This window comes from Ptychodera flava, chromosome 11 (assembly GCF_041260155.1).
Source record: "Ptychodera flava strain L36383 chromosome 11, AS_Pfla_20210202, whole genome shotgun sequence".
NCBI classification, from domain to species: domain Eukaryota; kingdom Metazoa; phylum Hemichordata; class Enteropneusta; family Ptychoderidae; genus Ptychodera; species Ptychodera flava.
The window spans coordinates 25,729,938-25,742,105 of record NC_091938.1 but is presented as its reverse complement, the minus strand read 5'-3'; the positions used below and the strand labels follow the sequence as shown (position 1 = coordinate 25,742,105).

General features: G+C 37.3%; 1 protein-coding gene across 3 annotated transcripts in view; it reads right to left on the bottom strand.

Annotated features, from left to right (window-relative positions):
- Positions 1–4,107: 4,107 nt before the first annotated feature.
- Positions 4,108–12,168, bottom strand: part of LOC139143927 (ubiquitin-conjugating enzyme E2 E1-like) — a 111,407-nt gene continuing 103,346 nt past the window's right edge. For all 3 annotated transcript variants that reach the window (XM_070714540.1, XM_070714542.1, XM_070714541.1), the window contains 2 exons: positions 11,154–11,301; positions 4,108–10,628 (listed from right to left, as the gene is read on the bottom strand). In XM_070714540.1, coding sequence (XP_070570641.1) covers positions 10,531–10,628; positions 11,154–11,301 — 246 coding nt within the window. In that variant the 3' untranslated portion in view covers positions 4,108–10,530. The remainder of the gene's footprint in view (positions 10,629–11,153; positions 11,302–12,168) is intronic.

Sequence of the window (12,168 nt, the reverse complement as noted above, 5' to 3'; positions counted from 1 at the left end):
ACTTTGTAAGAGAGGCATGTAATAAACACAGCCCAAACAAGGGACTATGTACCCTCTAGGCAGGAGACCATTTGCCCATATTACGCTTTGCATATGGTCACGTACCGATGGGTACATAGTCACTGGTTTGAGCTGTAATATATATTATGTACCTGTATTCCACACCAAGAGTCGTAAATTATCCAGCGATATGCCTGAGTACTCATTCATGTTCTCTTGGTAATTAACTAAATTGAAGTCAGTTTACAAGATAGGAAGCTGCAGTTAAGGCAGAAAACTGGGCATGGACTTGGCAACGACTGTACGCTTGCCCCAAGTCTATAGGCACACAAATATCAAAAACAGTGAATTGAAGGAATAAACTTCAGCACACAGTCTGGTTAATGGTGAGGTCATTGCGACATTGAAGCAATATACTTTGGCAGACAATTGCATAGATTGTAGGTTGAATTTGATGGCCAGTCTGTAACCGCTGCATCCTCCTTAGAAAAGCCAAGCAACTATTGGGCAAGTCTACAAAGAGTGGTACCAGTACTTGTGATCAAAATGTTCCCAGATAATTAATAATGAAGAAGGAAATCTATGAAATAACAGGCATGAAGCATGTTTTCTAGGGAAACATGTCCTTGTTTTCGTATGTTTTTGCAACATTGCAATTAACCAGGTTTCATTTTCACTTCTACAATGACTTGTGTCACTTTTTGATGCCCACTCGATTTATCTTGTCGCTAACTGCCACGATAATATAATTCAACCTAGCTTATCACTTTTCTAAGTCCTGGTTTGTGCGTCTTATTTTGATAGGTTAATTTTGGTATCATCTCTGTACATGCTGTAACAAAGCAAACAGTAAGTCACTTAATCACTGAGCCCACTCGTTAAGCTGATCACCATTAATGGATTCACCGGGTAATTATAAACTTGGGAGTGTGGAATACAGATGTGTGAACAGTGAAGTTTTCCAGAAATAAGCAATGCAATAAGGGATACCTATGCTTGGACAGGCAGCTGTCAGCTCAACAGCTTTGCATGCATTGTTCCAACATGTTGAGTGTACAAACCTTATGCTGTTAAAATCTGATGGATAATGTCAGTCTTGCCGGTGGCTGTGAAAATCAGCTAAACTAGAAGTTTGTAATTACTGTAGCAGTGCCAAGTGAGGTTATAATTTTCACACCACATGATGGGCTAGTGCAGAAATTTCTACTTCATTACTGTCATCTCCAAGCCCGTCTCCAAGGTGATGGCAAACAATGCATATGTCCGTTTTGAAGCATTGTCATATTATCGTTCCAAGGATGAAATTCTTATACATTTGATTTGTACAATTTATACCCGGTAGCAGTGAAGTGAGCAATTTGTTGGGTGGCATCACACACAAGTGAAGTTTCAAATGTCAAGGCTATAATCAGCTATATGACCTATGTTCATAGATTTTGACGGTTTTACTGTTAATCAAGGTCGTAGTTCATGGATTGAAACTGTATGTAATAGAGTTCCATTGTTTTCACTATTAAGTAATGTCTCTATCAGATTTTAAACTCTCACCCGAAAATGCTAACTCACCTACCAAAGATGTAGTTCTTTAGTTCATTCTCAGTTTTCATAAGGGACCGTCTCAGATTGTCGCAGAAGTTCAAAAGCGAAATTCATTCGTTTAGGGGGGGAGGGGGTTTGACCTCCATTCAATTAGTGAACTTCACTTTCGCACTTTTATTTTGTGATCACAAGTTTTCGTGTGTTTATTTTAAATTAAAGAAAAACTGCACACTTGTGCCAACAAATTGTAACCGTTTCCATCTCGTTTATGCCCAACACACAATTTACCAATAGTAACATTGTATCCTAAACCTTTCACTTATCAAATCAACAAAGACAAAAGTATCATTTTTTTAAATGCGCTATTTATAAGCGTATGCTCTAACCACTGGATGTCTTTATTCTCACATGTTATGCATCTGGTCATAGTCGTTTAATATGATTGAACATGCCTGGTCCCCCTTGTCAAAGTTTCTCGCTTATTTACCGCCCCTACCAAGTACAAATTGCGTGTTCGCAGAGACAAAGAACAGATGCAAAAAGGGAAAGTAAAATAAAATGAAACTTTTATGCGGTAAAATGCCCTGTTAGTAGTCAAATCTGATCGATAGCAAATGCAACATTGTACCCTCAGGCAAACATAAACATTTTGCACTTTTGAAGTTTCGTTGAGGGGGAGGGGGAGGGGGTTTTGATCAAAACGAATTAATTTCGTTTCTTGAACTTCTGCGACAATCTGAGACGGTCCCTAAAAGATGCTAGAACCTGTTAATTATATAGCGCCCTCTTGCAACGTATTTGTCCCATCCTTTGTCTTTACGGGTACATATATTCTCAGTACATCCAGTCCCATGGATCCCCCAGTTAGGTGGACTTTATGTTAGTTTTTTTGGTCCGCTAATATCCAGTTAAACGCATTGACATGAATACGGAAGACACTCTTTTTGCTTAGGTATATTTGTTCATGATGGCTTTCTAGCAGTGTGTATGTTTACATGTTAGAGCAAATGTAGCAAGCATCTGCCTTTGTATGTCCGCCAAGCCGTGTAAAAGTATGTGGCAAGCCGTGTAATTACTTCAGCTTACCCATGTAACAAAACCCTAGCAAAAACTTTGCCTAGTCGTGGTGGAGATTTTATAAAGCCTTTTAGTAAGTCTTGAACTGTACTGCACCTTGATGTTATGGAGACTCATCTATGAAAACTTCATGGTCATAAACAGATTGTGTATTAATTTGGGTGTGTTCAAGACAGGCTTAAGTAACATGTCCTCAATTTGTGGTGGCTTTCTTCAATTGTTAGTGGTTAGATGGTGTTAAAATGATAAATATATTTAATTATACTCAGGCTGTTCTGAACAATCACCACAGAACCCGACATGGATAAGAAGGTATTGAAAGCAAAAATACTACCAGATTGATCACTCTGGGGATAAGGCACAAGCGCCCTCTATTGACCATTGAAACACATCGATGGGGATACCCTGACAACTTGTAGGCATGATTGCATTGTTCCCCAGGCGGATTCATTTGTTCAACCTTCTGGGCTTACAGAATGGATCAATTACTACTGTACCCTTTACTGCCAAAAACTGTCAGTGTGTATCTGTTGTCCACAAACTAGAGGATTCCATAGGAACATATATATATGAACAGTTAGTCCTTCCCTTTTACTTTGACATTCTTTCTCATAACTTTTCCTTTCAGTTAATGTCACTCAGAAATTTGTCAACACTTTCACGACTAAGCCCTATACCAATGTTTGTAAAATTATCCACATCAAAGGGAAAATTGGAATCACAGGTGTCTCGAACTGGCTTTAATGGTAGTGAAATATATTTGGGGCAGGAAACACATCAACACGGGTAGGGTAACGGGGCCTCCAATGAGAATTTGGTTTCATCATGCAATAAAGACAAACAGTTCAAAGCCTTCATTAATCTGAAACTTTTGGCAATATTTTCCTGTATGTATCGTTCCTACTGTAACATGCATTTTCTTATTAAACTATGAAAATCGTGTTGAAATCTCAGCTGTTCAACTTGCTAGCAGCTTTTGTTTACAAGGGAATACTTCAGTCCAGACTGGAATTCATTTATTTGACACAAATCCAAAATTATACATTGACAAAGCTGATAAGTTCTGTTCTGATGTACTTCAGGACAGGAGGAATTTTCATTGTTTTTAGTAGAAAAAACAATTAAAATATCACCAGAAATTTCAGCTATATTCTCTTTAAAATCCTATTTTGGGCATTATATTATCAGAAACACAAAACTTTGTTGAGAGTCCAAAGAGACTTGACATGGAGCAAGTCTGTTCAATGAAACTGGTATTAGCCATTTATATAGGAATACGAGGTGAGGGGTTAATATCCATGGTGTGGGTAGGTTTACATAACTCTGGGAGGCTGATGATGATAATGGGGGATGAGCTTTCCTTCTTTGGATCGTGGATCATAATTTGTTCATGCTTGGCAAATATATCTGAAAAAACTATCCATGAAGACCATGTTGTCATAAAACATGTCTACTTCTATGGGATTTCTAAAATCAAAGAAGACCACACGATTATTTAGTGTAGGTACATTTTGGAAAAAAAAACCTTTATTACAGAGTATTTTTCTATAGTTTTTTTTTCTTAATAAAATACAACAGAGTGGAAGGATGTGGCAGGTTGGTGTGTACCTATCATTACAAAGAAATTCAAACAAATAAACTTGACAAAATACAAAATTTACAGTGTGCCTTCCTTGAAAATAAAAACGCATCACACTTGAAGACATCGATGCTCTTGGTGTTCTATGTTCTCATGCTTGCTGTGTGAAAATGTTTTCTATTTGTGTCCCAGAAAGCATTGAATAACATCATGATAACTATTGGCAATTTTTCGTTCTTTTAACTGTACATTTATCAAAGGTCATAATTTTTGTGGGTTTTTTTTTCAAATGTAGCAAAATAAATATTGCTGCAACATTTTGGCTTATTTTGGTGAAGTAGCTACACTGTTGCAAAAAAATGTAACTGTTTTAATCATGATTGTATGGTTGTTTAAAAAACAGTGAGTAGTTCAAAATCCAACATGCACGTAGCCATTCTATTCGGCACATTGTAGAGTGACAAGCAGGAAGAAGTTTTTGTCTTAAAGTCCTGAAATCATGGACGTAAAAGAATTTAAATTGTTTGCACATGATAACAAAAACTCTGCTTGATGCACATATACATTCAACAGTTGAACCTGGAAAAAGGTCACTTGTACAAATGGCTACAATGTAACAGACAGGTTTGAATTTGCATACAAAAACAAAAAGTGTCTTTAAAGTGTGTACAAAGAGAACTATTTGTTACATTGTGGCAAGAAGTACAAGTGACCTGTGTAAGTTGCTGAGTGCCAGTCATTCTGTTGGCAGTTGTTTGCACAGAAGAGATTTCAACTATAATCATTTGCAACAATATAGCAAGCACCACAACAGTGTATGTTCAGGCGACATGCCCCTCTAACCCCTATGTTTCTCCATGGCATGGAATGTTCCTAATCTTGCTTTGCAAGAGTACAAGGGACAGTCTAATGAATACGAAGGGGGAAGAAAAGTCACGAAAGCCCTACAATGACATGACACAATCAATGAGTTGGATAATCATTTTCTGTAAATAAATGATAAAAAAATTCCCCCTTATAATATATGGCAGTAACACACAACAGTCTTTAAGTTTTTTTACCCTTTTCACATCTTAGAAGAGGAACAGAAGAAAGTGCAAGCATTACATGTAGTAACACAGCAATATTTTACATGAATATGAAATGGAAAAAAACCAGCACATCTGAAGGAAGTCAACAACATTGCATCTGAGGGGAGTGATAAGATTTCTATCAACCATAGTCATATTCCACTGGAATATTTTCCTCAAATTTGTTTTGTGCATATGCATTGCAAAAATAGGCATGTTTTCTCATTTGCATGGATACACAACAGTTCAGGTATTAATTCTTTGCAGCTTATTTCTATGAAATTTTAGGTTATAATATGTACATAGATATGTACCATTGTTTTTCAAGGCACTCCAGGAAGCTCACAGGGCTGAGACCATCATCAGGAAACACAGATGTACATTACAACTGTGCTTTTCCTTTAAAGTGCTGTACAATTTCACACAAAGTTGAGGAATAACAGTTCTGTGTCTCGGAAAATCAAAAAAGGATATTTCTCAATTGAGAAACATGCCTGCTTTAGATATACCAACAGCTTTACTTTCTTCTAAGGATTTTCAAAATTTTCAGAAATAGTTTGGCTACTACCGACTGTGAGCTTCATAAAGGCTTTATTTTCAGCAATGTTTCCTAAATATGACTCAATGGATCTGTACAATTCTTGGATTTCACCGCAAGCTTCTATCACTTTCAGTGTAATATTAGTCTCTCAGTTGACACAGCTACCATAAACGGTTCAGCTCTCTTATTTGTAATGCTGTACAAAACACACTGACAGGATGTAGTGTAATCAGTGTCCGCTGCTGTACTTAGTGGCTAAATCAATGCCTGAAAACTCAACTTCCTTGGAAGTTAAAGGAAAACTTCTTTCAAAAAAACTGCTTCTTTTGGATACATTTATTGTATCAGCCATTAGAGTTGGCTTGAATGTATCTGCTTTGGAGTTATGCCTCATTAAATTGCAGTTTGGACAACACAAAGAGTAGAAAGTCTGTATGATGAGGAAACCAATTCTGTTCAAATCAAGCAAATCAGCATTCTATGGTCAACTGCAGCAATCTCCAGTAGAGCATTTTAACCTCCAATAAATATATATTCATATATATGATCTCTCATATATTTCATAAGATCAGATCCGTAAAATCTTGCCAATAAACCAAGTTGGTCAGGATGAGAGTTACCTTGGCACCTACTACACATCACAACATTTTACTAAATATGTGAGTTTGGATGCTTGTCTTTTTGAATGGAAGCAGACCCAGAGATTTGTTTTGGGTTGCAGTAACAGCTGATAGATGTAAACACTGGGAAGCATGCCACAACTTATGCGATATCTTAGATCACACTGAGTTTTTTTTGCACAGATGGGGCATTAACCACTCATAAAAGGCAAAAGCTGATTTCTTAATGCTGACATTAAGATTTTGTCACAAATAGAAAACTCAACAAAGAAACCCTCTTGATTTCCTTTCCCTGTTTTTCTTTCTCACTCTCTTTGTCAGCTTTTTCCACTCTTAAATCTTCAATGGACAAGATTGTGCTGTGAAATCAAGACCAAGCCTAACTCTTCTGGTCTCCCTGGCAACCATTGAGGTTGCCAAGTCAACAAACACTTCACACCACACTACTTTGTGTGTAGACAGAGGTATGATAATTTTCATCAGTTACTAAGTAAATTTGAAATTAGACCAAAAACTACAATTTAAACACCCCCTGGCTATGACTATTGACAAGCCTACACTTGCCTAATAAGTTAAATTTCACAAGGTTTACAGCACTGTCTCAAAATACAAAACACACAATTTGTTGGTTGCAAGGGTTGATCAGTGAAGTGAAACTGAACATTGTTGTAAAACTCAGCAAATTGACAACTGAGGTAAAATTCATCACTTTCCAATGTTGAATGGTCAGAATTCCACACATCAGGACTACAAAGACTACCGAGTTAACCCTTTGCACCCTGCCTGGGCATAAATCTCTGCGTGATGTCATAGTATGGAGGTCACTAGGGGGTCAGGGTTCAAAGGTTAAACACTTTGGAGTGCTCTCATGATTCAAACAAATCTCATGAAAACATCAGGTCATCTTTGAAGAGTCTACAATATCAAGAAACAACAAAAGTGACACCCCTACACAAGCCTGATATTGTCAGGAACTAATTTTCAATGCTTCCTTGTCTGAGCTCTTGCACAGGGGAATAGAACTGCAGGCTCACACAAGAAATATTTGAAATTCCAAAATCAACCAAATAACTACTTGTCACTGGTTAATCAAAATCTGACAAGTCTTGCATCAAAAGAAAACCCCATTTATTTATTTTTTTACAAATCTGAAGCTATTGACCTGTTGCAAAATAAAAACGCTATTGTTTCTGTAGTGGTACCACTGATTACAACATTATACTTACAGCAGACATTTTTCAAAGCTAAAAATCAAAGATAAGGTCTTCTGAACAGCACCTTAGTTCATATTTCAGCTGTCAAGTTCATTGTGCACTAGGCAATAAGTTCAATACTGCCACCCCCCCATAAAACGCATACATATCGTATGTGAATGACCGACAATTACAAGTTAATATTAAAATCTATCAGGGTCAATATAGCACATTATATGACTAATTCAGTTTACAGGTCAATATGACTCAACCAGTCAATAAAAAATTATTTTGGATGACATGTTGTCACATTCAATAACATAACTTATTTGGAATTCAAACTCGACATAAAAGTAATTTGAAATGTACACATCTAGATACTGAGAGGTGGATAACATTTTGACAATGAAAACACTCTGAAGACTATTAAATTGAGCTACAAGAAGAGATCAAAAAAACCACTCATCTATAAATCAATTACATATTCACACAGGTTAATACCATAAATCGTTTTAGTACAGTTGACAGGTCCCATATGAAAATTTTAAAGGCTCTTAGGTGTGCTAGTATATTTGCATAAATATCGCACCCACGACAGCTAGAATCACGGCAGCCGATTCATTAATGCAAAGGCAGCTAGTTGTCTCTGAACAGGAATAGGAACGGTAACAGGCATTTGGAAAAAAAGCTCTGTTTCTTTGCAAACACAAAGAATGGGATTTTGTCTCAGGTAGTATTATACCTGCTTTTATGCTGGTTCTTACACACCAATAACACTTCCCTTCTCAGCGTTTTGTCTCCTTCTGCCTATGTTTTTACATCTTTGTCACAACTCAATGGGTGAGTTCCTTCCAGAAAGGGGCCTTTCTATTTGACAATTTGAGCCCTGTGTACATCATGTGACAATGATCAACCAATGGAAAGGCACAGCACAGAACTGACAGCTTAATGTCCACTGGTTAAGTGCTCAAAGAGACATATTCCTTGATGTGGCATATCTACTGATTTATGATTCAGGCTTTGAAAGTCTTTATTTCCTACTGAATTTTTAAATCTCTTCACATAATTTGACTTTCATTTAATCTCATGAGGAATATGCCCTTCTGTTGATGAAGTTTACCATGTGACAAATACCTTCAAAGGAGTACCATGGAGTTACATATGGTCAAGACTGAAGATTACTGTACCCAAACTGAGAAAGTTTGCAAATCAACATAATCTGAGGGGTCCACTTGCTTAACAAAGCTATGGGAAGGCCCCCTACGAAAGCCTAATTGTGTTCATATTGAAGGTTGGGCTAAATATTATTCAGGTGTGCCTATACATGGAATATTGTTTACTCGCTGCATTTCTGACATATGCCTTTCCTGTGATACGACAGTAAACAGTACAAAATGAGAAACAAGAAGGGAAACATTGGTTGAATACCATATCAATAAATTGGCATCTGCACCACTGCTTCTTGTCCGGAACACTGAAGAGCATTGGCAGATATCTTGTATGTGGTTTACGAAGTTTGCTTTGACTTTATGGCAGCAACACTCTTCACAAAACTCTTTGAAGTAAATTGAACTTGAGTTGCATCGACGGTGGGTATGAGTGATCTTCCTTTGAGAGTGAAGGTTCTGTCTCATCCCTCTAGCATGTGGATACTCAATAAAGCAGCAAATATAGTTGGTTGTTTGCATGAAATCTGTAATGTACGCATCCTCCAGTGTCCTTCCTACTGTCAGTTTCCTGCCCTTTCTTTTGTACTGTCTGCCAGCCGTGTTTGTCCGATATTAGATCATGATTGAAACGTAATATACACATCCCCACTGGTATCACCTGAAGATGGGACGTCTTTCACAAAGCAAGCTCGCTGAACACGCCCATTAAGTTTGATATGCGGTCTGCATAGCGGGTGTACTACCACACACAGACCATTATATATATATATATGTATATGTATATGTATAACAACGGAAAATGGGAAGGATAAAAGGAAGGTTTCTGAGATGGGTGTCACATTAAAGCACGGTCACTCGTCTATAGAACAACTGTACAGGGTTGAAAGGCATACGGGAACATATCAATCTATTATATATTGTGTGAAGTCATTCTCTGTGATCTGAATCTGAATATCTCCCTCAATAAGCAGTCTGCTTTACCCTCACAATGCCACAATTTCAAAGAAAAATATGCAAATATTTGCACTCCACAAAAATTTGAATCAGACTCAGAGAGTTTTGCGTTATTTACACTAATAACAAAATACGTCTGCAAATTCACTATTCTGAAAGACCAGCATCTGAAACAGCTTTCTGTATGATTACAATTGAGCAGGTCGGTGGATCAGATACATGATGCAAATCTATGAACCTGGTTCAAATGTGTTCTACAGCACTCCACTTCTACGAAAATTTTTCCTCGCAGGTTTTTCTGCGCAAAGATTAATCACGCAAAGATTCTTGCAAACATGTAACTGCTCTCCTAGTTCCACAGAAGGAAATATTTTAGTGTTGAAACGAAAAAAAATCTGAACAGGTGAAATAAATTTCAAAATTGCACTTGGGTATGTTGCTGGGCTAGAACATTCCACATTTGATAAAAATAAACCTAGTGGGTCTTGTCAATGCAGTCTCATGGTGAGCCTTCTTCAGTGAAAGAATTCTTAGAGAATTCCACTTGAAAATGGACAAATGGCTCACCTAACTTACTGGTAATAAGAGTTTGGAAAAAAAAGCTGTTTCTCGATTTTACTGCACCAAAATAAAATTTTCCCCTCAGGGAGTAGAAGAGAACACCATGGCAATGTGTCGACTAGTTATGAGAGAGACAATATCCTGATTACCAGAATGACAAATTCTACAAATATTTTAAAAGTTGAATTTTTTAATTTTTTTTTTAGAGAACTATGGTAGTACTATGTTTATGTGGCAAATCTCTTGGTCCATTGTCTGGCTATCCTATCGTGATCTTCGCGGGATTGGAGATACTGTGTAGCGATACTGCCAACTAGAGGGTCACCTAGGAGCAAAAATGAAACAAAAAAATCACAAAGAATTAACATCTGAAGGGACTCGGGAAATGTGTCCTGATCTTAATCAGTATCTCTATGGGAATAAATAGGTAATAACTTGGTATGGCAGGTTTGCCAGAATACTCGACACGTAGATGCAAAAAAATTCCAGAATCAAATGCCAGTCAGCCATCGACTGAATTTTGCTGCAACTAACTGTGCCATGAGAATCCTGTTTCACTTTCCCATTTTGCTTGAAATTGAAAACCCACATTTTTTCACTCAAGAGAGATGTCAGCTTTCAGAAACAGAAAATTCACTCTGAAAAAATGATGCGTGAGTGAATTCAATACAGCCAGCAAAACACTGATGAGTTTATTTCAAGTAGTACTAAGAGCCACTGGGCAAATAATTCAACCAAAACTCTTATATTACCTTGCCCTTGGGGCAAGTGTTGGCACTCATCGGGGGGGAAAAAAATTTGAGAAAAAAAAAATTGTGTATGCGTCTTGAAAATGGTGAGTAGCACTTACTAGGATTACAGTCAGATAGTAGTGAGCATATTGACAATAGGACTTTAGAGATTGTCAACGCTGGACTCCAGTTATCTTTTAAAATATCCAGACATATGACACCTTGGCTATTGATATTGCAGTGGTAAATACGTGTCCTAAACGTCACCTGTGAAGAGGAAAGAAAATACACCGAGAGTTAGACACCTTTGTACAGTGAAAGCTGAAAGGCCTCTTCCATTGCTGTGTCTGAGACAGTTTTTGTCTGACAGCTAATTTACCTGTCTCATCCCTTCAGCTGTAGTTTGGCTTGAAAATCAAATCAGCGACAGAAAAGAGAAAATATCCACCCTATCCATTCGCTTCACGTTCCGGCTATCATGCATGTAATTTTCACCCGGACAATTTTCTATTCACATCAAAATTTCACCTTGGACAATTTCATCGATGTGGTTAAGACTCATGAAGCACAGGAAATGGATAAAAGAGCTTAATTACAGTAGAATGGTATCAATAAGGGGCTGTTGTTTTGCCAGTCATCAAATACTGTTACCATCATTGACACACAGACGGATTGAAAAACATTCTCGCACAAGACTGCTTTATATTTCTGAAAACCCTAAACACATTCCATTTGGCTTGCAGTTTTGTACACAGGTTATACATGTGTTTCAGTTGTGTCTCTCACTTCTGTTATTTCTTTGCACTTGCATACAGCATGCAACACACCTAGGTTAAACACTGGCAGCTTTATCTGTGAACCATTGTCCCTTCTTCCAGTGCTGTAATAGCACACACAAGCTAAATCTTACACTGAAAATACCTCAAGCAGCTTTCAACGTAAGTACAATGAATTACACATCTTCAGATGAATAGCTTAACTCCTCTAAGGCAGTCACATCCATCAAAAACACATTTTCATTTTGAGTCGCTGAAAATTTTCCAATGTAAAAGACACTGAAAGTATGTTACTGTTAACCCTGTGTTAATTCTACAGTAAGTACCTTCTATAGTTAAGCAGGATGGAAGGGAGAAC